At 46.7% G+C, this 26996-nt stretch overlaps 1 protein-coding gene across 2 annotated transcripts in view; it reads left to right on the top strand.

Annotated features, from left to right (window-relative positions):
* Positions 1-367: 367 nt before the first annotated feature.
* Positions 368-26996, top strand: part of ICE1 (interactor of little elongation complex ELL subunit 1) — a 64979-nt gene continuing 38350 nt past the window's right edge. The window contains exons 1-10 of one of the 2 annotated variants that reach the window (XM_055555330.1): positions 368-741; positions 14745-14803; positions 15487-15521; positions 19301-19319; positions 20088-20199; positions 22521-22597; positions 23546-23583; positions 26266-26348; positions 26560-26599; positions 26677-26733. In XM_055555330.1, the coding sequence (XP_055411305.1) occupies positions 658-741; positions 14745-14803; positions 15487-15521; positions 19301-19319; positions 20088-20199; positions 22521-22597; positions 23546-23583; positions 26266-26348; positions 26560-26599; positions 26677-26733 (604 nt within the window). In that variant the 5' untranslated portion in view covers positions 368-657. Of the gene's footprint in view, positions 742-14744; positions 14804-15486; positions 15522-17359; positions 19320-20087; positions 20200-22520; positions 22598-23545; positions 23584-26265; positions 26349-26559; positions 26600-26676; positions 26734-26996 lie in introns of those variants that run through there. The other variant, XM_055555329.1, reaches the window with a different exon arrangement.

Below are 26996 nucleotides of genomic sequence, written 5' to 3'. Positions count from 1 at the left end.
GGACCGCCGGGAGATGTAGTCCTCGGGTCTCCGCCTGGGCCCGGCCGCCCTCTGACGGAGCGCGCCGATCCAGTTAAAACTCGCGCAGCGGCCCGTCAGCGTGCGGGGTCCTTCAGGGCCAGGAGGCGCCTGCAGTGACGTCACCTCAGGTCACCTCCCCCTCGGCGAAGGTTTTTGGTGTCTATCGAAAGCCGTCTACAAAGCAAGCCGGCAAAGGAAGACTAAACCCTACATGGCGAAAGAGGGGACCCGTCCAACGCCTCTCCGCCCTGTGCCGTTTCCTCGGGCGGTGTGCCCCCGCCGCCGAGGCGCAGCCCCGCGCCCCGTTTTCCCTCAGGCGGCGCGGCGGGCAGCCCCGATCCGCGGCATGGGGGCGGGGCGAGCCGGGGCGGGGCGGGGTCCTGGCTGAGCGGTGTCGCACGCTCCGGGGGCCGCGCCGGGTGTACCGCTTCTGTCTGCAGCGCCTGAGGTGGCTCTGGCTCGGAGAGCCGTTCGCCCGGCTCCACGGGGACCTCGGTGCACGGATGGACCCGCCCGGACCCGGCGGGAAGCGGCCCGGTAGGGCCGGGCGGCCCCGACGGCGTCAGCAGAGGCAGGACGGGGCCGAGGCCGCCGGCCCCTGAGGCGCGCGGGCTCCGCGGGCCCGGCGGCGGCACCATGATGCCGGGCGAGACCCACTCGGCGGCGCCGGGGACGGCGGCGGACCTCTCGCGTTGTCAGGGCTGCGCCTCTCTGCAGCAGGTGAGGCGTCTGCCCCTCAGGCCGAGGGCGCGGAGGGGCTGGGCCGGGCCGTGCGGGGCGCGGGGCGGGGGTGGGGATCGGGCGGAAGCCCCCCTCCCCCTCCCCGTATTGGGAATGGCTACGGCTTCCTTGGTGGCTCAGCTGGTGAAGAATCCGCCTGCAATGCAGGGGAGAGATTCTGGTTCGATTCCTGGGTCGGGAAGATCCGCTGGAGGAGGGAAAGGCTACCCACTCCAGTATTCTTGGACTGCCCTGGTGGCTCAGCTGGTAAAGAATCCGCCCGCAATGCGGGAGACCTGGGTTCGATCCCTGGGTCGGGAAGATTCCCTGGAGAAGGGAAAGGCCAGGAGCCTGGCAGGCTACAGTCCATGGGCTTGCAAGAATTGGGCATGTCTTAGCGACTTTCCGCTGTGTTCTTCAGGCTTAGAATCTGGGATTCATTTCCTAGGCGCTGCGCTGGTGGAGGGGTGCCCCCCCCCCCGAGGTTCCCTTCTCCAATCCCGGTGTTTTCCCCAAGGCTGACTCCGAGGGAGATGAGTGATGGTCAGAATGCCAAGGGAAGCTAATCTCTCCCAGGAGAAGGTGGTGGTTTTGTTTTTTACTGTGCCGGCCAGTCCTTTCGTAGTTCTTGCTTGTGGGGGTGGTGGGGGCGGGTGCTCATGTGGCCTGCGGGTTGGCCAGGAGGATCATTCGTCCCCCGAAGGCAGGCGGACAATGCAGGTCTCTGAAGTGTAGCGTGGAGTGTGCGTGCCCCTGGCAGAGGAGGAGCCGCTGCCGCAGGTCCTGCGGAGTGCTGCTGCCCAGCTGGACTTCCCGCAGCCGTCTGGTGTCAGGGGTCGCTCTTTTTGCTGCTGTCATCAGTGTTCTTCAGCGGTGAAGTAGAGCTGTGCACCGCCTGTGCCTGTGTACTCGGTCGCGTCCACCTCTTTGTGACCCCCATGGTCTGTGTCTGTAGCCCTCCAGGCTCCTCTCTCTGTCCCTGGGGTTTTTTTTCCAGACAGGAATATACTGGAGGGGGTTGCCATTTCCTTCTCCAGGGGATCTTCCCAACCAGGGATCGAATTTGTGTCTCCTGCATTTGGCAGGTGGATTCTTTACCATCTGAAGGTCGTAGTCTAGCACGGTACTGACATGTAATTAAATTACTCCTATTCTCCCTGGTGTTCTAGGCACTAGGGACACAGTGGTGAATAAAGTAGTGGTGAACAGTAATCTTGTAGATAAGGTGTATGTGTGGACGTGAGACTTTAGAAGGTTTGAAGCGTTAGGGAAATAAAGGAGGAGTTGGAGTGGTCGTTTTTCCTCCGATGGGGGCTGCCGGGAGGGCGGGTTTCTCTCGAGCTGGTGACAGTCGGACACGCGAATGATGAGAGCAGGCTGGAAAGGTGTGGGAGGAGCCCCCTAGGTGGAAGGTTTGACAGGTGATCGGGTTTTGGGGTGAAAAGGAGCGAGGTGTCAGGAACTGGAGGAGCTCCAGCTGGGGCAGAGGCAGAGCTCTGTGAAGGCAGGAAGGAGTGTAGGCCCCGAGGCCATCAGAGAAGCTGAGGGTTTGGGGTTTTGTTTTTCTAACAGCATCATCTATGAGCTAATCCCAGACATTTTAAGGGCTGGGAGCAGGGAGGGAGAGAAGAAAGTCCTGCCCTGGCACTCTGAAATAGAGGGGGAACTAATGGGAAAGTCACTGTCTGAGCTAAGATGTCTCATGGAGGCATTCATAATGTGCTTTTGTTTTTCCCTCAAAACCCAGGTCCATGAGGGAAGTTCTCTGAATCTTTTGTAAGTTGTATTTGTTCTTTGGGCTGTTTACTCATTCAGCAAATGTTTTTTGATTGCCTGCTGTGTTTTAGGAAGTGCAGGTACAGCAGTGGGTGAAAAGGCAAGTATTCTTCATCTCTTAGAGCCTCTATGTTAGGAGGTAGGGGGAGGAGATAGTCAACAAGTTATGTGAGAAGGTAATAAATGTGTTGGAAATAAATTGAGCAGAGAAAGAAGGCAGAGGAATAAAAGGCTGAGGAAAGGGCAAGTGTCTGGTAGAATTTAAGTAGGGAGTCCTGGAGGCCTCAGGGAGGTTGTCTTTGGGCAGAGAGGGTGAGGATAAGCTCTGGAGACGTCTTTGGAGAGGAGCACCCCAGACGGCAGAGGGCTCGCTGTGGTGGCCATTCACTCGTGTGCTTGGGAAGACGTGGAGGCACAGCAGCTGGGGTGGAGCATGTGCTGGGGTCTTGGTCGGTTTGGGGCCACTCTGGCCAGGTGACTTACAAGCGACAGGGATTCACTCCTCACAGTCACGGTGGCCGCCAAGTCCAGGATCCAGGGACTGGCAGATCTGCTCTCTGATTCCTTCCTGCTGTGCCCTCACTTGGCAGTGCTCTGGGGTCTCCTTCGTAAGAGCACAGATTCCATCCCCGAAGGCTGTGCCGTTCTGACCTGTTTACCCAGCAGAGGACCACCCTGCTGTGCTCATCCTATTGCTGATTATTCGTCAGTATATGAATTTGGTGGGGGCACGATGACCTACAGAATTTGATGAAGTTAGAACAGAGGCTGACCGGGGACGCCCTTCAAGATTGTCGTAAGGATGTTGGCTCTTCTTCTGAGAGGACAGTGAGTCACAGGCTTTTCTGTAGGAGGACGACGAGTGTAAATAACGAGTGTAAATAACGAGTGTAAACCCACTGTCCAGTCGTGGGTTTGAATCTCCTTCAAAGACCTGGTCTTCATTCAGAGTAGCAACTGCATCCTCCTGGTGGCTTGGCCAGAAACTAGATGTCCCCCTTGGTTCCTCACTTTTCTCTCACACCTTGCGTCCAGCCCGTCAGCTTACTGTCAGTTCTTCTCCTGGTCCACCCATTTCTCCCTTTCCCCACTACTTCCCCCCTCATGTGAACCCCTGTGATCTCTGGCCCAGAAGCTGTTGCAGTCGCCTCCTGGGCACCTCCCTCCTTCCTGCTGCGCCACATTCTTCTTTTGGTTCTCCAGCCAGCCAGCAGCCGTAGGGGTCGTCCTCTGAGGTCTCTAAGTACAGGAGTCTGCAGGCCTTTTCCGAAAGGGGCAGGATTGTAAATAGTTAGGTGTTGTGGTCTCCTTCACCGACACTCAGCTCAGCCTGTGTAGTGTAGAGACACCCACGGGTAGCACTGGAGGGATGGGTGTGGTTATGCTTGGGGGAACCCTTGTTTGTGGGATGGGACAGGCACTGAAAGTGTGGACTGAAGCCCTGAGGGGTTTCAGCTGTGTTCATGTCTGGGTGTGGAGCCTCCAGGTACCACGATCCCCTCCGGGGAAAAAGCAAAGCGGCTAGGTCAGATGGGTTCTGAGCTCACTGTGAGAATCGTAGTTGGGGAGAAGTGGGGACAGGAGAGTGGAGGAGCGTGTTCTGGCCATGCCTGCTGGTCTCTCAAGTGGGTATGGGGTCATGAGGCCAGGAGCAGCAAACAGAGAGAGGTAAAGAGGACGCGTGTGGGAGATCAGGATGGGGGAGCCCGGAGGGTGAGGGCCCGCGGTCGGCCCTGCAGCAAAGATGCTTCTGCAGGATTGCGGAGCACCACAGCGCGCTGTGTGTCTCAGAGAGAGAGGGTCTGTAGAGAGCACACTTTGCTGTGAGCTCTGGTGCACTGAGACTCCTGGGTCTTGCAGAAGTTTACCGCGCACGTCAGGGGTGTCTGCCTGCAGGAGCCCCCGAGCCAGTTCTGTGGCTCCCTCTTGAGCCCCGTGGAGGCCGGCTGTCCCCGTGCAGCAGTGCTCTGCGTGGGCTGCGCGGCTTCCTCCCCGTCTCACTCCTCCTGGCCCTCTTCTCTCTCTCTCTCTCTCTCTTACTTTGGTCATGCCTCTGGGTTGCAGGATCTTAGTTCCCTGACCAGGGATTGACCCCGAGCCCTCAGAAGTGAAACCCTGGAGTCTTAACCACTAGACTGCCAGGGAATTCCCTGCCTTCTTTTTCTTTAGCAGGTGCAGAGATACATTGCTTTTGTGGCTTGATTTAGAAGTTTATAGATTGACCACATTTTTCCCTAGTCTCTGACATCACATCATCTGTTTTCTCATCCGTACTGGTTACGATGGTTGATCACTGATCTGTAGCCCAGTGTCCGTATGGGTTGCCAAACTTTGGAAATCCTAAACCTGTGTGGATCCTCACACTGGTGATATTATATACCGTTAAACAAATCTTAAGCTGAGAGGTTTTAACTCAAGCTGGCGGAAGCCCCTTTATTCTGGTGAAGGAGGGGGCCTCTCCACACACCTCCCTGCCTTTTTTTTTTTTAACCAGTTTTGGTTATTGCAGAGCAAAACATTTTAATTCTCTGGAGAATCCAGATGAGAGTTTGAAGCACATAGTTATACTGTTTAACTTATGTAACTAGAATAGATTCAGAATAAATGGTGTTTGGCTGTCCTTGGAGCAGGTTTGAGCCAATTGTTTATATAAATTTGTGTTGGACTTCCATTGATAATCACCAGTGCTTTCAACTTCCATTATTTGCAACTTGAAACATACTTGCCCCATACATACCGATATGTAAGTGGTTATAGTGAATTCTCACAGAGTTGAGATTCAATCAGTGAATGTTTTTCGAGCGTCACCATGTTTGTGAGTCTGTGGTGTGTGTTGGAATTGAGTGTGAACAGAGGAGGCGTAGAGTGTGTGTTGTGGTTGAGGTTACAGATGAATGAAACAGCATCCACAGCGTACGTGTCTTGTAATGAGTACTTAGAAAATCTGAGTAAAAGGTGGGACCCACGCAGTTCAGACTGTGTTGGTCAGAGGTCAACTGTTCTCTTCCAGGGGACGTTCAGGGTAGGTGCCCTGGGAGCATCCAGGAGGGGCAGCTGAAGGCTTCGCGGAGGAAGTGAGTCTAGGCCTGAAGAACCATTTGTGGTAAACGAGAGGGAAGAGATGGAAGGGGAGTGGTGTGGGCAGAGGAGGCGTCCTGGGCAGAGACTAGGAGGGGAACGGAGTCTCTGAGTGATCAAGCCCCAAGCAGAGGGATGGGCAAGAAGAGGCCCGCGAGGCTGAAGCCTGCCCTCCCCAGAGCCAGAGCCGCTCAGCGGCCCCGGCGGGTGGGTGCAGGTGGAGGGGCAGGCGCTCCCACTGTGCCGGGGGCATCACCCGGGGCCCTGGCTGACCAGACTCCATTCGGCCGCAGTTGGTAAAAAGGTAGCAAACAGGAGGAGGAAACACAGCTCATTGGAGAGGATTCGAGCTGGTCATTTAGCCAAGTCACCCACAGCATAGCAATCAGAGAGATTTGTGGTTTTTAAAAAGAGTTTATTTTGAAATAGTTTAGAACTTCCAGGAAAGTTGCCAGAAGAGTACAGAGAAGGCTGATATTCTGTTCGTCCTATTCACAGATGGTCAGGATGTTTGTGTTCAGGTCCTCGTTGGTCTACACACACACACACACACACACACACACACTTTGTCCCCGCTCCACATTCTCGTTGGTTTGTACACACAAACACGCACACACACACACTTTGTCCCCGCTCCACATTCTTATTGGTCTACATGCACACACACACTTTCTCCCCGCTCCACATTCTCGTTGGTCTACACACACACACACACTTTCTCCCCACTCCTCATTCTCGTTGGTCTACACACACACACTCCCTCACACACACACACATGTGCACACACACATACACTTTCTCCCCGCTCCACATTCTCGTTGGTCTACACACACACACACACTCACTCACTCTCTCCCTCACACACACACACTTTCCCCCACTCCTCATTCTCGTTGGTCTACACACACACACTCCCTCACACAAACACACATACACTTTCTCCCCGCTCCACATTCTCGTTGGTCTACACACACACACACACACACACACACTCCCTCGCACACACACTTTGTCCCCACTCCACATTCTCGTTGGTCTACACACACACACACACACACACACACACTTTCTCCCCGCTCCACATTCTCATTGGTCTACACACACACACACACACACACACACTCCCTCGCACACACACTTTGTCCCCGCTCCACATTCTCTTTTGTCTACACACACACACACACACACACACACTTTGTCCCCGCTCCACATTCTTGTTGGTCTACACACACACACTCGCACATACACACTTTGTCCCCGCTCCACATTCTTGTTGGTCTACACACATACACACACACACACACACACACACACATACTCCCTCACACACACGCACACATACACACACTTTCTCCCTGCTCCACACTCAGTGTGCTTCCTCGAGATCTGAGTGCTTTCCAGCAGAGCCTCAGCTCTCCCATCGGGCCGGAAGCCTTCGTGCCCACTTCCCTCTGGCTTCTCTGTGTAGCTGCGATTTCCCTCAGGTCACTATCTGTAGACCCCTCCGAGGGGCCTGCATTACGGCCAGGTGTGGCTTCCCCTCCTGGTGCTAGAGCCCATCAGGGAGGTGTATCGTTATGTTGTCGTGTCTTCTGCCTTTTTCCGTTAGTCTCTCTCTCATGTGCGGGGAAGTTCCAGTACAGCCTTGTCTTCTCTGTGAAACACTTGGCCGGGTCTGGAGACGTTTGGGTGGTTACCCTGTAGTAGCGAGCCCCACAACTGCCCCGAGTTTGGTGATGCCCAGGAGGGGCTGATCCAGGGTTAGATTAGTGGTTTATTGCGGTGAAAGCAGACCCAGGAAAGGCGAGCGAGATGCCAGTGGAGGAAGCCAGCTGAGCGCTTGACTCAAGGGTTGTGCAGCTGTGTGTTGTGACGCGTGTCAAGTATTGCCCAGCAGGGCTGCTCATTAGAGACTCCGAGCCCAGAGGCTGCTGTGTTCACGTGGCCACGTGGTCGTGCCTGCCTATGTGCCCAGGTGCCGGTCTCCCGGGAGGAAAACAGGTTTCAGCAGCAGCCACGTCGCATCGTTGGGCCACTAGGTACCACTCTTAACGGTTCGGGGAATGGTGGAAACCCTACAGAAAGCTAGGTTCCCAGATGCCAGCCAAGGCCCCCCTCCTCGCAAGCAGGCCTTTCTGAGGACCTGCCCTGTGGGCTCTGGTCTGCACCAGCCCCGGGGGGTGGACAGCCTCTGGCCACGGGGTGAGGAGTGACCGCGAAGGTGGCAGGCCTCCCACGGCAGGAAGGGCACTCCCGAGTCAGCTGAGAACCTTCCCACCCCGAACGTCAGTGTTCACAGGCTGACTCAGGCAGTTTACTTAGCCCACTGTCAACCGTGTGTTTCCTTATTTGCTCGATGTCTGCGTGTTGTAACACCGCTTCCCTAACTCGAGGGCCATCCCCCACCTGCCTCTCAGCCCCGGGCCCTCGGTGTGCCCCCCGCCCCGCGTGCTCAGCTGCTGTGTTGAGGGAAGACGGGAATTGGAGAGGATTGCTTCTCTCTCCTTTCCCTTGGCGCTCTGTATCCTCACTGACTCTCGGGGCTGGGGCCTGGCTGAGGGGAACCGCGCGCTGTGGAGCAGGCGGCAGGACTCGGGGGGCTGCCCTGGGGGCTGGGTCAGTGAGCACGGGAGTGAGCACGATGGAGCCCGAGGAGCGCGGCCTGGAGGCCGAGGAAAGCCGAGGGAGGGAGTTAGGACAGCAGAGGGGACTGCGGGGACATGAGGTTTCCAGGGGATGCTGGGGCAGCAGTCCCCGAAGGAGAGGAAGCTGTGTTAGCGCAGAGACAGCGGGAATGGGGTTCCAGAAGGAGAGCACAGGCCGTGGAAGGAGAGTGGTCTCAGGACACCCCCGCCTTCACCTTGGACCGTGTCCCGCCCTGGAGGCTGGGCACCGGGAGGGCGCGGCGCGTGCACGCAGGCAATCGATCAGCAGGGCCTGTGGCCTTCTGCTTCACGCGCGGTCATGCTTCCCAGACGCATCACTAGCGGCCTTGACCGCGGGCAGGGTCAGAGAAGCACCGGAGACTGTTCCATGAGGTCAGGGCAGCGGCAGACCCGCCGGCTGGGCAGAGGAGGAGGTAGGGGCTGGGGCGCGGCTGCCACCACGGCGCACTCCTCACCCGCTGTGTGCTGCTTCCCTGGGTAGTGCTGCGCTTTGTGGTTTTAAGTTTTTAAAATCTGTGTGAGCATAGTTTAGAAAGACAGGTAGATGCACCATATTTGTTAAGCCCCCAGCCAGCCTGTCCGTGTTGTCAAGAGACACCGGTTTTGTTTGCACTCTTGCGTATTGTTGAATAAAAGAGGTAAGTGGCTACTTCTTGTTTTTCAGTTTCAGACATATTTTTCCATTTCTGCCTTTGGAGGGTGAGGCTGGAGCTGCACCCACCACCCCCCGCGCCCCCAGCGGAAAAAACGATCCTCTCAGTGTAGTTGCGATGCCCCTTAGGTCACTGTTCAGAATTGACATCATTATGACTGTTTGTTAGACCCAAATATGGGGTAAATTGCAGTTATTTTTCCTTATCTCTGTGTTTTCTAGTGTTTCCCCTGATTAATAGCTATATCCTTAATTCAGTGGATTAATCTTGAAAATGTTAATATGGCAGAGATGAAGTTAAATGCTTTATATGACTCCTTCTGTTTAATCCTGATAGCAAGCCAGGTACATCACCTGCCCCACCCCCAAACACACACACAAACCAGGGTTTCGGTCTTCTTGTCTGTAAAATTGGAGATAGTACTGAGGCAGGGAAAGTTAAGTTGGTTTGCTCAATGCACCCTTCTAGAAAGTGGCGGAAGAGGAATTTAAGCCCAGCTGTGTGTAACCACAGAGCCTGAGGTTTCTGGAATGTGTCTGGCACAGTTCTGGACATTACAGAATGGCCCCTGGAAGAAAGGCTGGGAAGATGAGATTGACTTGCAAAGAACTTGAAAGAGAATTGGGGGTGGGTGGGAAGAGGTTATTTAAAAAGTAATCCATCTCAGTGCGCGATGACGCCGTGTTCCCTTGCAGCTCTCTGTCAGTCTGAACAGCTTAATGCCTTCATTCCACCGGGTCTTCTGTCGTTTTATTCTTAAGGAGAAACATCCCCTCTGAGCCCTTGGGCCTGCCCCAGACTGGTGCACAGCTGCCCTGAGGGGTTCTCCGGACCTCTGTTTTGTGCCTGCCTCGTCCTCTCTCCTTTTATCTCATGATTAGGGTGCGCTCTGTTCACGTCCTTGGGTACCTCCTGTGCAGGGGCGCCTGGGGAGTGAGTTTGTGGAGACTGCAAGTGTTAGAATGTCTGTTTTCCATCGTGATTGATTGATAGGTTGTGTGGAATTTTACCTTGAAATTCGTTTTCCCCCAACATGCTAAAGGCTTGCTTTCTTAGGTCTCTAGTTGATTGTTGGAGTCGGAAGATACTCTGATTCCAGGTTCTTTGTATGTTACTTGTGTGACTGTATTGTTTGCAGCCAAAGATGGAGAAGCTCTATACAGTCAGCATAAATAAGACCAGGAGCTGACTGTGGCTCAGATCATGAACCCTTTATTGCCAAATTCAGACTTAAACTGAAGAAAGTAGGGAAAACCACTAGACCATTCAGGTATGACCTAAATCAAATCCCTTATGATTATACAGTGGAAGTGAGAAATAGTTTAAGGGACTAGATCTGATAAGAGTGCCTGATGAACTATGGACGGAGGTTCGTGACATTGTACAGGAGACAGGGATCAAGACCATCCCCGTGGAAAAGAAATGCAAAAAAGCAAAATGGCTGTCTGGGGAGGCCTTACAAATAGCTGTGAAAAGAAGAGAAGTGAAAAGCAAAGGAGAAAAGGAAAGATATAAGCATCTGAATGCAGAGTTCCAAAGAATAGCAAGGAGAGATAGGAAAGCCTTCCTCAGCGATCAATGCAAAGAAATAGAGGAAAACAACAGAATGGGAAAGACTAGAGATCTCTTCAAGAAAATTAGAGATACCAAGGGAACATTTCATGCAAAGATGGGCACAATAAAGGACAGAAATGGTATGGACCTAACAGAAGCAGAAGATATTAAGAAGAGGTGGTAAGAATACACAGAAGAACTGTACAAAAAAGATCTTCACGACCCAGATAATCACGATGGTGTGATCACTCACCTAGAGCCAGACATCTGGAATGTGAAGTCAAGTGGGCCTTAGAAAGCATCACTACGAACAAAGCTAGTGGAGGTGATGGAATTCCAGTTGAGCTATTTCAAATCCCGAAAGATGATGCTGTGAAAGTGCTGCACTCAGTATGCCAGCAAATTTGAAAAACTCAGCAGCAGCCACAGGACCGGAAAAGGTCAGTTTTCATTCCAATCCCAAAGAATGCTCAAACTACCGCACAATTGCACTCATCTCAGACACTAGTAAGGTAATGCTCAAAATTCTCCAAGCCAGGCTTCAGCAATATGTGAACCGTGAACTTCCAGATGTTCAAGCTGGTTTTAGAAAAGGCAGAGGAGCCAGAGATCAAATTGCCAACATCTGCTGGATCATGGAAAAAGCAAGAGAGTTCCAGAAAAACATCTATTTCTGCTTTACTGACTATGCCAAAGCCTTTGACTGTGTGGATCACAATAAACTGTGGAAAATTCTGAAAGAGATGGGAATACCAGACCACCTGACCTGCCTCTTGAGAAATCTGTATGCAGGTCAGGAAGCAACAGTTAGAACTGGACATGGAACAACAGACTGGTTCCAAATAGGAAAAGGAGTACGTCAAGGCTGTGGATTGTCACCCTGCTTATTTGACTTCTATGCAGAGTACATGAGAAACGCTGGGCTGGAAGAAGCACAAGCTGGAATCAAGATTGCCTGGAGAAATATCAATAACCTCAGATATGCAGATGACACCACCCTTATGGCAGAAAGTGAAGAGGAACTAAAGAGCCTCTTGATGTAAGTGAAAGAGGAGAGTGAAAAAGTTGGCTTAAAGCTCAACATTCAGAAAAGATCATGGCATCCGGTCCCATCACTTCATGGCAAATAGATGGGGAAACAGTGGAAGCAGTGTCAGACTTTATTTTTGGGGGCTCCAAAATCACTGCAGATGGTGATTGTAGCCATGAAATTAAGAGTCGCTTACTCCTTGGAAGGAAAGTTATGACCAACCTAGATAGCATATTAAAAAGCAGAGATATTACTTTGCCAACAAAGGTCTGTCTAGTCAAGGCTATGGTTTTTCCAGTGGTCATGTATGGATGTGAGAGTTGGACTGGTGAAGAAAGCTGAGGGCCGAAGAATTGATGCTTTTGAACTGTGGTGTTGGAGAAGACTCTTGAGAGTCCCTTGGACTGCAAGGAGATCCAGCCAGTCTGTTCTAAAGGAGATCAGTCCTGGGTGTTCATTGGAAGGACTGATGCTAAAGCTGAAACTCCAATACTTTGGCCACCTCATGCGAAGAGTTGACTCATTGGAAAAGACTCTGCTGTTGGGAGGGATTGGAGGCAGGAGGAGAAGGGGACAACAGAGGATGAGATGGCCGGATGGCATCACCAACTCGATGGACACGAGTTTGAGTGAACTCCGCCAGTTGGTGATGGACAGGGAGGCCTGGCGTGCTGCGATTCATGGGTTCGCAAAGAGTCGGACACGACTGAGCGACTGAACTGAACTGAACTGTGTCACTTTGATTTTCTCTTTCTCATGACTCTTACAGGATCCTTATTTTGCCTCATGCTCTGAAAGTGTGTGCTTCTGTTTCCTGGTTTGGATCCAGTTGGAATCCGTGTGCTGGACCCTTTCAGTCTGGCAACTCTGGCTGCAGTTCTGGGTTTTTCTTGAATTTCATTGTTTAATGATCTCCCTATCTTTTCCATTCTTCCCTGAGACTCTTATCAGGCAGGTGAGACTTCTTGCACTGACACACCGATTGCTTTTATTTTTCTGAATTCTTTCCCATGTCTCTGCTTTTTTGGGGGGAGGGGTTTGGAGGGCATTTTTTTTTTTTTTTAGTTTTACCACCAAATCTTTTGAGTCTTTTATTTTGCTTTCCTGTTTTTAATTTAGCTGTAACAGTTTTGTTGAAGTATAATTCACATATCATAAAGTTCATCCTTTTAATACGTACAGTTAGGTGGTTTTTAGTATATTCACAGTTACGGAAACTGGTTACCACTTGTTAAACATGTCTTTCCTGCCCCTGTGCCCTCTCCAAGAACCTGTTAAGCACTAGCAGTCATCCCGCTTCCCCAGCCCAAGCCCCTGGTGGTCTTTAGTCTGCTGTTTGTCTCTCTGGCTTTGCCTGTTACGGGCAGTTCACATGAATGAAGCATACCGCGTTAGCCTTTTGTAACTGGCTTCTTCCACTTAGCAGGTTTTCAGTGTTCACCCATGATGTAGCATGGGCCATGTGTTTCTGCTCATTGTCAGATATTCACATTGTGTGGCTGTACCACATTTTATTTTTTCCTTCATGAGATGATGATTCATCCATTTATCAATTGATGTTTAGTTTATTTCTACTTTTTGGCTAATGAATAAATGCTGCTTTAAACACCAACTTGTTTCAGTGGTGTCTGACTCTTTTGTGACTCCATGGCCTGTAACCTGCCAGGGTCCTCTCTCCGTGGGATTCTCCAGGCAAGGATACTGGAGTGGGTTGCCATGCCCTCCTCCAGGATATGTTGTCTATCCAGGGATTAAACCATCAAACCCATGTCTCCTGCATTAGTAGGCAAGTTCTTTACCCCTAACACCACCTGGGAGGCGCTTTAAATAAGAGTGTGCAAACTGGCCTGGACATATGTTTTCACTTCTGGGTGTATACCTTGGAGTGGAATTGCTAAATCATATAGTCAGCTGTTCAACATTTTGAGGAGCTGTGAAGTTATTTTCCAGAGCAGCTGTACATTTCCTGTTCCACCAGCAGTGTTAGGAGAATCCCAGCTTATCTGTGTACTTGTCAGCACTTGTTATTTTCTGTCATTTTGATTTTAGCTGTCCTAGTGGCTATCTGTTTTTGATTTTTAAGAGCTTTTAAAATTTTTTCTAAGAATGGCCACAAGAGACAAGGGTGATTTCTCAGTTTCACTCGTGAGGAAATATAAATGAAAAACACGGCTCTGAGATGATCGCACTTCCAGCTATCACTAATGCAGGGAGCCTGTTTGGATTTGAAAATAGATGTGTCTACCACAAGACTGGGCAAGAAAATATATTGCCCAGTGTGTTATTAACAATACGGTAAAGACTGAAAAGGACCCAGCCTGGTCTTCAGTGGGAAAATGGTGAATTGAATACATCCAAACATATTTTAAATATACAGTGACAGTTCTGAAAAGATACATGCAAAAAGTAAGAGTGACTTTCAACAGGTGTTGAGATTATCAGAAGGTACGTACTTTTTAATGTGTCGATTTCTTATTTCAGTAAATGTTACATGTATGATTGCCAAGAAAATGCACATGTTAGTGTGAAGGGAAATTGTCCTGTAATTAATGAAAATTAATAATTTTCATTAATTGTCCTGATAATTAATGAAAAATAAGTTCTTATTTCTGAAATGTTTATCAGTGAGAAAAGGAGACATTAAAGGAAAAAGTCACTTAAAAAATATCTGTTCAATTTTAAGTATTAGAAACATTTTGAACAGTCAATTAATTTTTTCCATCAAATTGGTAGCAATAATTTAGAGCCAAATTTGTAGTTGTCCCTAAAGTATAAAGTAGATCCTTGTAAAAAGAAACTTCACTGACTCTTGACCCTATTTTAATATTCCTATTCATCTTTCCCATGTTATTTTTCATTGTTTGCTGTTTTTAAGAATTTATGTGTATTTTTGGATTAAGTCCTTTTGGAAATAATGCAGACTGAAGTGTAGACTGGTGGTTAGTAGTAGTGAGTGAACTAAAACTGACTACTTACTGAGCTCTCGCAGTGAAAAAGCACGCACAGTCAGAGCATCTTGCTGTTGGTGTGTGGTCGTTCAGGTAAAGAAGGAGTTTCTGAGCGATGCAGCAAGAGCCCGGGGTCACACAGAATATCCCTGGCGGGTTATGTGCAATGTGGATAATAGACTCACGTATTTCTACATTTGTAGAATATAGTGAGCTGTATGTGTATATTTTATCATAAATGTTACAGAAAAGTTTATATTATAAAAATAAATGGCTAACTGCAGCTTTTTTCTTGCAGAATTTGAATGAATATGTTGACGCATTAATTACCTTGAAGCAAAAAATTATTAACACAGAGTGAGTATGTTTTTGTGTGTTTGGCCGAGCTCCATGAACCTGCCATACAAGCTGGAGTGGGTGGTGGTGGTAGCGCCCTGGGCTGCGGGTAGACCTGGGGTTGCTCGCCCGGGGCCTGCGTGGTGCTGTGGGGCAGTGCAGCTCCTCGGGGCCTGGCCTGGCCTCGGGGAGGCCTCTGGTCTTACGGGTGTGCACACTTCTCTGGTGTGTGGTCACACCGTGTGATTTGCAGGGTCTTAGCTCCCTGGACCACCAGGGAACTCCCAGTGCTCTCAGACCTTTACAGCAAAGCTCAGGGGCTAGGACATAATTTCTGCTCAGCTGGAAATGTTAAAAATTCTAAGAACTTTAAAAATTCTTTAAAGCCTTCTTAGCTTTAGGACTGGATAGATTTCCTTGTGGTAGTTCATGGTCATGGTGTGAGATTGTTTTTTTAATCCTTTAAAAATCACAGGAATTTATGGGCAAAGATAGTATTTAGATCAAAGGAATTTTAGATTAAAAACTCATATATGTGCAGAGCTTCTAAGGAATTTAAGGTGGTGTATATGCATGTGCACATATATTTAATGAATTAAATATGTTGCAGGAAACCTAGGAAGAAGAATGCCTTGTATATTTTGAAATATGCTTGAAACGTATGTCTAGATTGAAAAATAACATAACTCTTTTCTTTGTTGCAGTAATTTGTTAACAGAATATCAGAAGAAATGTGATGATATCCTTTTACTGGCTTTTTCCTTTGAATTTTTAAGAATAAACAAATGTGATAATTTTCATGGTTATCCTTTGGGAAGCGGTTGTTTACAGATTCAAAGTAGAAAGTGCCTCTAATAAGCTCAGTGAGCAGCTGTCTTCTACTCTAGACACATGCTAAATCAAGGCTGCTCATCTCCTTACAGAATGTTTTGTTTTTGTCATTAATGCTGATTTTCTCAGATTTTGTAAGTTTTTTAAAGAGTCGGTCTTTTTCATTTGCACTGAGGGCATCACATATATTCTTGAGGAGTAACGTGAAGCTGAGATGATGCTGTGAGAAGATTTGGGAGTTTCTGTAAGAAGTACACTGTAGGAGTATCAGAATATTGGGAGGTTAACTTTTGTTCATTAGCTTTGTGATTTGTAGAGAGTAATAAATACTGCCAAGTCATAGTACTCTTGCCTGGAAAATCCCATGGACGGAGGAGCCTGGAAGGCTGCAGTCCATGGGATCGCTGAGGGTCAGACACGACTGAGCGACTTCACTTTCACTTTTCACTTTCATGCACTGGAGAAGGAAATGGCAACCCACTCCAGTGGTCTTACCTGGAGAATCCCAGGGACGGCGGAGCCTGGTGGGCTGCCGTCTGTGGGGTCGCACAGAGTCGTGCACGACTGAAGCGACTTAGCAGCTGCAGTAGTGGACTTTTGTATCCGCTGGATAGTTTTTGGGCTCTAAGTCTCCACTTGTTCGGGAGCCATCTGGAGCAAATCGACCTCTGTATTTTCTTGAAAGGGGGGAAATTGTGTGCCCAGTTGTTCTGCCACATCCTGTGCTAATACTTACCTAAATTAAGTCTCTCCTATGACAGTAAACACGTATTTTTAGGGATTCACTGACCTGCAGCTCGAGCTTCAGTGTTGGGAGCAAATGCTGCTATTTAGATTTCGCACTAACCTGAGACTGGTTTCAGTACTGTTTCTGGCATTCCTAAACTCACACATAATCATCAGTTATTGGTTTGTGTTGGTACCGTCATATCTGATTTGTATCATTGGAGTAATAAAATCAAGGCATAGCATTCCAGTCTCTTGAGTATCTGAAATTTTACATTTAAAACAACAGGCCTCTGAAAATCTCTTGTGTTTTATTTATTGAAACTGTCCGTCTGTTTAACTGTAAATCTATGTTACTACAAGAGTAATATCTTTGGTTTTGAAAGCTGTGCGAAAAGTGTAAATACTGTTAATTAGCAAAATAGGGAAATAGGCACTTAATTCCAGTATGAGGCAAATATGTGCTCATTGTATCCTTTCTGGAAGAAATGGTGTGAACTTTCTGAGGTAATGACAGATGTCTTCTAGCAGGGAAATTATTGAGCTACTTTCCTAAACTTTATGAAATTTTAAAGATCAAAATTATTAGAATTGTTTATTAAAAATTGACAAAACGTATTGTTGAATTCCCCCTATAATGGGGTGATCTGCTCCATCCTCAACTACCGATAAATACAGTTTGGTTTTTTTAAATAAACACAGCTGCCATCTGCTCGCGGTGTGTATCCACTGTGCCTCCGTGTGCAGCTGTTTACCCTGCAGCCCGAGCTGCCGCTGCTGTAGGTGTAATACAGCGTCTTATGTGGCTTGACTCTGTACTCCTTTCTTAAAAAAATTTCTTTCTTTTATATTAAAGGATAATTGCTTTACAGAATTTTGCTGTTTTCTCTCATGCCTCAACATGAATAAGCCATAGGTATACATATATCCCCTCCCTTTTGGAACTCCCTCCCCACCCCACCCCACCCCACCCCACCCCTTTAGATTGATTCAGAGCCCTTGTTTGAGTTTCCTGAGGCATACAGCAAATTCCCATTGGCTATCTATTTTACATATGGTAATGTAAGTTTCCATGTTCCTCTTTCCATGCATCTTTTCACTTTCATGCATTGGAGAAGGAAATGGCAACCCCTTCCAGTGTTCTTGCCTGGAGAATCCCAGGGACGGCGGAGCCTGGTGGGGTGCGGTCTGTGGGGTCGCACAGAGTCGGACACAACTGAAACGACTTAGCAGCAGCAGCAGCAGCAGTAGTGGACTTCCACTACTTGTCTCCTCCCCTCTCCTCATGTCCATAAGTCTGTTCTCTGTCTGATTCTTCTTTGTTGCCCTGTAAATAAATTCTTCAGTACCGTTTTTCTAGATTCCATATATATGTGTTAGAATACAGTATTTATCTTTGTTTTTCTGACTCACTTCACTCTGTGTAATAGGCTCTAGGTCCATCCACCTCATTACAACTGACGCGGATGTGCTCCTGTTTGTGGCTGAGCACTGTCGCATCGTGTGCGTGCACCGCAGCTGCTTCACCCGGCCGCTGTCGGCGGGCGTCTGGGCTGCGTCCGTGCGCTGGCTGCTGTCAGTAGTGCTGCAGTGGACAGTGGGATGCGTGTGTTTCTTGCGATGTTGGTTTCTTCAGGGTATATGCCTAGGAGTGGGATCGCTGGGTCATATCACCGTATGACCTAGTTTTTATTCCTAGTTTTTTAAGGAATCTCCATACCGTCTTCCACAGTGGCTGTATCAGTTCAGGTTCCCACCCACAGTGCAGGAGTGTTCCCTCTTCTCCACAGCCCTTAAGCGTTTATTGTTTGTAGACTTCGATGATGGCCCCTCTGACCGTGCGAGGTGATGGCTCACAGAAGTCCTGATCTGCGTTCTCTGACAAGGAGCGATGTTGAGCTGCTTTCCATGTGTATGTTGGCCATCTGTATGTCTTTGGAGACATGTCTGTTTAGGTCTTTCCCACTTTTTGATTGGCTTATTGAGTTCTATGAGCTGCTTGTATATTTTGGAAATTAATCCTCTGTCCGTTGTGTCATTCGCTGTTATTTCCTCCCATGCTGAGGGTTGTCTTTTCACCTCACTTAGTTTCCTTTCTCTACTCTTTTGTGTCATTCTGGCCGTCTTCTTGTTTATCAGTTTCTCTTTCTATAGGACAGAGGGTATATTTTATTTCATCAGAAATTTTTGTGAATTTTTCTTTCTTGCAAAGACCGCAGTAATTTAGGATGAAAAACATACACTCCATTAGAAGTTTATGTTCTAGTAGAGGAGGATACAGACATGTTATGACCCATAGGCATTTCTATATTGTGATATGAGAGTAGGGTTCTACAGAAATGAAACTTAAAGATGAAACTGCTGTCTTCGGTAATATTTTACTGGCAGCATGATGGGAAATGACGTTATCAAATTGTGCAGATTGTAAAAGTGAAAGGTTTTTCAGATTTTATGTTCTGCCTGTATTTCTTTTCTCAGATCTCCCGCATTGCAGGCTAATTCTTTACCGTCTGAGCCACCTGTATTCATTAAACATATAGATACATATATGTATACGATTTTAGTAAGTACGGAATTCTTGTTTGCTGGAACTGTGCTCTGGACTCTGAGAAAGGAAAGGCAGGACGGGTGGGGATTCAGGGTCGTTTTTGTTAGTTGTTTATTCCTTTGTCTTTGCTTTTGACTGGAGTTTCATATTAATCATACAATGAATCAACAATCTTTTAATTTAGAGAAATATGTATTTCGACTTATGGTAATGCTGTAAATTAGGAGTAGCTCAGTGAAAAGCTTTTTATCTTATGTTATAGGTGGAACTTTGAATGTTGTTTTCTAGAAATTATGATTACCTGTATGTATATTGAACACAGATTATTACAGTTTTAAAGGGAGTTTTATCTTCAGGCCTGCTACCTGGTGCCTGTAGATCAAGTGGTCACAGTTTTCTTTAACCAGTTTCACAGCTGCAGTTTGCAAGAAGGTAAGCTACCTGTTTTCACAGTCATTGCAGGGTAGACATTTACTGGACTGGATTTCTACACAAATTCAGCAAAGTGCCACATAGCATTGACCCATTATGTAGGCTTTTTTGAGTGCTCATAATAAAAGATGTACATTTTCCTTCCTGTTAAATTGTCGAAATGAATTCTTACTGAGGTCTCAAATTACGGCCTAGGGTTTGGTTTTTCAGTTACTTTTACTGACCATGTGGCTTGAGTTGAAGCTTATTGCTATCAGATTATTGTCTCTGTGAATTGACAATTTAATGTGGTTCACTGTGTATATTTTAAACAATTTAAAATAATCTTACTTAGAATTTAGTAGTGTTGTATACAATGCTACTGAGTACACTTACCAATTAGAAGAAGGCAAAGTGTAGTTATAAAATGAATCAAAAAGTTGCCTGTCATTTAATTTAAATCAGTGGTGATGAGTTTATTATTGGAAAAGCCACATCACTTGATAGACAGTCCCAGTATTCTTATGTTCTCCAGTGGATTGAGAGCCTGTGGTGTTTGCTTCTCATATGGCTTCTGATAAGAAATAGAGTCATGGCAAAAAGATAAAAGGTGATATGTAAATAATTTTTGTATTTAAAAATACCAAAATAAATAGAATGCGTTTTAAAAAGAGAGATTATTTTTTTTTTGTTTTTAGAAAAAAAAAAATCGAAACTCACCAGTAGATATATTTAATAATTCATCATAGATACTTCTCATAATAACGTTAATGCTTTGTCCATTTTTAGAGAGAATAGTACTTTGCATCACCAAGTGGAGCAGATGCTTCAAAAAATTTCTCCCCTGCAGAAATGTCAGGAAGAACTGGGATTTTTAAAAGCCGAATTAGAAGAGAAAAAGGTACCTAAAGTAATTTTCCTATAAAGGTTTATCTTTGGTAAAGTAAGATCTGCTTATTTCCTGTCACTGGGATAAGGGGATGTTGTGTATCTTAGTTAACAAGGAGAGAGAGGTGATAGGACTCTTAAGTGTGCTGTTATCCTTAGAGAACACTGAACTAGTTGACTGATGCCTCAGTCCTTAACAGAAGTTACTAGTGATTAATGTAATGCTGTATTAGTTGCTTTTGGAGAAGGCAATGGCACCTCACTCCGGTACTCTTGCCTGGAAAATCCCATGGACGGAGGAGCCTGGTAGGCTGCTGTCTATGGGGTCGCACAGAGTCGGACACGACTGAGCGGCTTCACTTTCACTTTTCACTTTGATGCATTGGAGAAGGAAATGGCAGCCCACTCCAGTGTGCTTGCCTGGAGAATCCCAGGGACGGGGGAGCCTGCTGGGCTGCAGTTCATGGGGTTGCGCATAGTCAGACACGACTGAGCGACTTCACTTTCACTTTTCACTTTCACGCATTGGAGAAGGAAATGGCACCCCACTCCAGTGTTCTTGCCTGGAGAGTCCCAGGGACGGGGGAGCCTGCTGGGCTGCAGTCCATGGGGTTGCGCATAGTCAGGCATGACTGAAGTGACTTAGCAGCAGCAGTATTAGTTGCTTATGCTTTTTGAGAGATTTAGTAGAACCACCTTTTAGCTGTGAATTTGTATGACTTTGTATCCTGCATTGCTTGCTTTCTCTGTTTTTCTTTCTGCCATTGGGGTGGCTCAGACGGTAAACAATCTGCCTGCAATGTGGGAGACCTGGGTTCTATCCCTGGTTTGGTAAGATTCCCTGGAGGAGGGCATGGCAGCCCCTCCAGTATTCTTGCCTGGAGAATCCCATGGACAGAGGAGCCTGGCAGGCTACAGTCCATGGAGTCACAAAGAATAGGACACGACTGAGCAACTAAGCACAGCACATAAGTGTAAAATAACATGCAAAAGTTCAAACTTTATTAAACTTTGGAAAAAAATTAGGTTCTCTGTTTCAAAACCCAGTTTCAATAAAACAGTTTTAAGTGCTGTAAACTCATTTTTAAATATAAAATTCATGTTACTCTTATTGGAGCTCTAGAAGAGAATTCATGGCTTTTACACATTACAAACTCTGAAGCCGATAGTTAGGTGTTTAGCATGAGACGGGTGGTAGCCACGCTGGTGCCTGTCGCCTTGACCTGGTAGCACTTGTGCCTCTCAGTCTGCAGGTCGTGCCGTAAGGTCATGCCCTGTGCCTCCTTGAGGTTTTCCTACTTTAACAGTGCTTGATTTTCCTGTTCGTTTAGAAAGTATTATATGTTTATCTACATGGTGAAAGATAAACAATCGTGCTGAATTTTGTCTGCCCCTGATGACAAAGTAATGTCATCAACTATACCTGAGAGGAAACATTAATACTGGAGTCAGAGTTGAATAATAAACCCTCAACAGTCAATCCTTTAGTTTGGCTTTCAAAGAATTCCTCAGCTTCTGAATCCTCAGGCCCCTCATCTGTAAAAAGGGGTCATGAAGACCCTCTCTCCGAGCTCTGGCCGTTGAAGAACCATGTGCACAGGAGGACTGTGTGACCAGGCTCAGTATGTTCCTTTCGCATCCCGTAATGCTTGCAGCTGTGCCTGTGGTGGGTGTGAACATACCCCGCTGGTTACCAGGAAGGGTGATGATTGATATTTCTGCACAGTGCTAATAATTGTTGTGTAGTTGCTCAGTTGTATCTGACTCTTTGCAAACCCATAGACTGTTGCCAGGTTCCTCTGTCCCTGGGATTTTACAGGCAAAAATACTAGAGTGTATTGTCATTTCCTACTCCAGGGGATCATCCTGACCTAGGGATTGAACCTGCATCTCCTTCATTGGCAGGTGGATTTTTTTACCACTGAGCCACCTGGGGAGGCCCAGTGGCAATAGTAACGTACATTTATTAAGCTCGAAAATTGCTCTAGGGTTGTTGAATTCTAATTGGTTGAGACAAAAATACTAGCTATTCAAATTTATGAAGATTTGGATTTACCTTAAAATTAGCATATTTTAAATTTTATAGCTCTGTTTAACTAGACTGTTAATCATGTTACCTCTGTTGAGAGTTTGGCTATATCTGTTAAAGTGTTCAATGAATTGTACTTTGGTTTCCTGCCTAAACATTTATTCATTTGTTTAATTTCATACTATTAAATGATAATGCTTTAGCTTATCAAGGTTAAAAATCAGTTATCACTGATGGTCAGTGACTTTCACATTGGTGAATATCAATCAATATGTACATTTCAATATATAAAATTTCTTTTCCAGAGTTCTCTAAAGTTGTATCAGGACACTCATCAGGAATATGCTCGTGTGAAAGAAGAATGCTTAAAAACTGATGCTCAGTACGTATTTAAAAATTACTGTGCAAATAAGGTGTCCAAATTTGAAACTGTGTAGTGCTTATATGAGTAGTGTTGTCTTCTCTCTGTCTTTGGGTTTATTTGCCATAATTAATGGGGTGATCTTGAACTAGTCTCTCAAACTTGGTTTCCGCATGTCTGGAAATTCTGTGTTGAACGATTAATAGGATAAAATACCCTGTCGTATGTTGAGGGCTTACACAAAGAAGGAACTCCATAAAAGTTTTTATGTCTATATGTGTGTGTGTGTCTGTGTTACGTTTTCACAGAGAAAACAATTGTCATCTCCTTTTTTCTACCAGTCCTTTAACACGTATTATGTGGAATGGGTTTCTTTGTTCCATTAAGGCAAAGGGCTCTTCCAAAATGTCAGTTAACTGTTTTGAAGTCTTAATACTACGTTCACATCATTTACAAAGCTTGTGAACTACGCATACAGTTATTTCACAGTAACTCAGGAGACTTTCTCAGAGGGTTTCCTACCTTCTCTGACTCAGGAATCTTTCTTAAAACTGAAAAAGTGTTGTTTTCTAGCCACTGTCTCCTATAAAATGGTGGTGTGACTGTTTCCATCAGACATGCTTCTTAAAGTAACCTCACCTGATCAGGACATCACCTGGACACACGAGCTTGGCTTAGATGAACCACGCTCATCTAAGTCCCAGGCGTGGCATGCCTGATAAACAGAGAATTTTAAATCCGTTTTTCAAATACTGCATGAAAACAGCATACTGTTGTTTCTGTGGTTTGCTCTGCCTTCTGAACAGTTGGTGGTGTTAGTGGTGGGTGTGTGATGCTTGTCGTGGCTAACGTTTTGTTACATAAATCTCAGTACTTTAAAAAAACATGTACCACAGATTGTGAGGTTGTAATACGTTTTTTCCGTTTATACTTCCCTAACCATGTTAATATGTACAATTGTGTTATCAGGAAGAAGAAGCTAGAAGCCAAAGTGAAGAAGCTGGAAGGTAATTGGCACCCTGTTACCCCGCTGGTGGGAGCCATCACCCTTGTGCGAGCGATTGGTGTCTGTGCAGGGCTGCAGTTCTCGGTCAGGCGGTCCACTCCTGGTTGTGACGGCGTATCCCTGGGAGAGCACGTTAAGGGTACCCTTAGGCAGAGTGTGAGCACCACGCTCCTCTCAGTTCCTGAACAGACGTGCAGGTCCTTGTCGTGTTCACTCAGAGCACAGCTCACAAGTTCCGTGTAAGAAGCAGTCATTCAAAGGGGTTAATTTTGAAAGCTGAATCTCATGGGGCCTTCTCATTTTTTCATGATGAAATCAGTGGTTAGTAGGAAAAGATACTCCTTTTAGTACTCAGAAACTCAAGAGTATTTGGATGTTCATGACTCCCATGATGGAGAGATCTCTGTGAGGTTCCCTGCATGGGGGCTTTCCGCTTTGTCCCTGACAGTCCACCCACCCACCCACCCCCGCCGCCCCACCACCACCGCGTTTGGTCACGGCTGTGTGTCTGCACTGAGCAGGTCAGGTGCGGACGCCACACAGGGGGGTCTGCTCTGTCCTGTGGCAGCCAAGAGCCCTTTCAGGAGTCAAGTTTGAGATCTTCCCCTCTGTTTTTCCCCATTCACTCAGTGGCTGTGATGTGGAGATAGCACCAAGTAGAGACGAGGGGGCCCTGCAGACCCTCCCTGGTCCCGGTCCCCTGCGCGATCAGCCCGGTGTGGGCCTGGGCTGCCCTCTTCCTGTTGGCCTTCCTGAGCCTGCACACCACTAGTGCTCTGCTTCAGAGAATGGTTTACTTTTTTTAGTTAATTTTTTATTGAAGTATAGTTGATTTATAGCGTTGTGTTAATCTCTGCCATACAGCATAGTGACTCACATAATATAAACATTCTTTTTAAAAAAAGCATCCTTTTTTATCTTCTTTTCCATTACGGCTCACACAGCAGATTGAGTTTAGTCCCCTGTGCTGTGTGGTAGGACCTTGCTGGTGTCCATTCTATGTATACCGGTTGGCATCTGCTAATCCCACACTCACACCGCCTCTCTCTCCATCCCCCTTGGCAACCAGGAGTCTGTCAAAGAACAGCTTAGTTTCGAGTGTGAACTGAGAATTTGAATTAGACGTTGCTGCATATGTTTCCAGTTATTAACTTGCCTAAATTGAGCCCAGTTTTTCAGATTTAAGCTCTAAATATTTTGGTAACAACTTTTCCCCTGATTTGGTTGTTGCAAAAGCATTGTGGCAGTAAGTACAACATCACTGTGTTCCTTCCCAGATGACCTCTCGCTAGTGTGTGGGGATAACTGTCTATTTAAGGACATGTTTTAAAGGGATCCAAAGTGCCTGTGAGAGTGTATGAAGCTATTACAACAAACTTCCTTTGAATCAAAAATATATTTGTCATGTGACAAAAACATGTTTCTAGTAAGTGATGAAAGGTTGTTGTTGAATCGCGAAGACACCGGGATTCTTGGCCCCTGGAGGAGAAGAATTCAATCCAGAGCCAGTGACGAGGCTTGATCGCTCAGAGCTTTTGTGTAATAAAGTTTTGTTAAAGTATAAAGGAGATAGAAAAGGCTTCTGACATAGGCATCAGAAGGGGGCAGAAAGAGTACCCACTTGCTAGTGTTAGCAATGAAGTTATATACTCTCCAGTGAATCCAAAGAATGTCTGGAGGTTATAAAGACCTCACCAGACCTACTCCCATAATTTACATTTTAAGATAACAGAATTAGCCAAAAGGTTTAATCCAGAGACTGTCCTCAGGCAGGATACATTATTGTTATATAATCCTAAGGAATGTAGAGAAGGAAAAAAAGGTTTGTCCTTTCTTCCCTCTTGAGAATTCCAGACCCCTCGCTCCTTGGGGACCCCTAGACTCCTTATCAACCTGCCTAGGAAATGACTCTCTCAGTGATAGGACATAGAAATCAGGTGAAGAAATAGACAAATTAGAGGAATCAGGAGGGGACTGTCTCTATGGTGTTCATAGGATTTTACTTCTCATAGCAATTGTCTGTGAACATACTCGGATGCAGTCAGTACTGGTCAGGTTCTTCATAGTGTAGTTGAACCCTTTGGTGCTTCAGAGCCAAAAACTTGAGTGAAGAGTTTGCTCTTGGTCCACAGGGGAGCCACACAAACGTGTTAGAAGTGCCTCTGTGATAAAGTTACGGGACTTGGGGTGAGTTGACTTGAGGCAGGGTAACTCCGAGCAGGCAGGCACAGCAGTGTAGTAAACACCAGGAAGGCCGTCCCTCCCCTTGGATGAAGAGCAGGGTCTGAACCTCTGCTGAGCAAATCACACTCCCGAGTCTGTGGCTCTGGAGTGCTGCTGGTTGTTGAAGAGTGTGCACATCAAGCCTCTCCTCTGCAGGTCTTGTGCGTGGTCCTTTTGCCTGACTGAAGGGACTGGGTTGGCTTGTTTGGGGATTGGAAAGGTTTCTTAAGGCCTATGACAGTTCTTCATTTTTTTAGATAATAGTTTAATCAAAAGTGTTTCTGCCTTTATTCCTGATTCTGACAGAATACTGAAAGAACGGCAACTTTACAAAATCTGTTTCAAAGTTGAAAAAAAATGAGAAAAGCTCTCAGTAGGTTTTTTGAGTATTTTATCAATGGTACTTATAAATTTGGTAAATTATTTTTCTCTTTTACTTCACTATATTCTTTAAATAAAGAGGCTGCTGTCAAGCAAACTCAGGACTTCAAGCAACTAAGGAATGAAAAGAAAATACTTGAAAAGGAATTTAAGAAGACACAGGTAATAGATCACAGCAGTGCTGCCTGTGTTCGGGTCTTCTCTCCAGGCCTGCTCGTGTCCTCTCTCAGCGCAGGGGGTCCCCATCATGCAGAGTCAGAGGCCCCACAAATGCGAGGGCAGTGAGGGGCGCCCCGGGCCACCCCTGTGCATCCCGTCCAAAACAGCTGCCCTCCCATCCACTGCATACACTGCTTCTGTTTTGTTTTCACAGGAAAGACTTGATGAATTTTCTAAACAGAAAAATGAAAGGGGTGAGTATTCAGTTAATGCTTACTTTAAAATGCTGTTTTAACACGCATTATTCTAACTCTTTTCCCCCACATTTTAGAACTGAGACATATTGGAACACAAATTTCAAGTGATTCTTATGGAAGCATCGATAAAAGTGAGTATATTACAAATTTGGTTTTAATCTCTGTGCATTTCTTTCAGTGGTTTGGGAGGTTGCTTGTTACTCTCACCTATAATGATGGGGATTCTAGGGCTCGTAAATGATTTTTGTTAGAAGAGACCCCTCCTGTTTCCTGTCGTGATTAGATCTGTAACCTTGCTGTCGGATAAAACAGTCCAGTGAATGAAGGAGCCAAAAAGCTGGGAGAGGTATAACTTCCACACTTGGCAATAAATAAGTCAAGTTTCCTCGTTGGG

The sequence above is a fragment of the Bubalus kerabau genome, chromosome 18 (genome assembly GCF_029407905.1).
Source record: "Bubalus kerabau isolate K-KA32 ecotype Philippines breed swamp buffalo chromosome 18, PCC_UOA_SB_1v2, whole genome shotgun sequence".
Lineage (NCBI taxonomy): Eukaryota > Metazoa > Chordata > Mammalia > Artiodactyla > Bovidae > Bubalus > Bubalus kerabau.
This window is presented reverse-complemented; position numbering and strand designations above follow the sequence as displayed.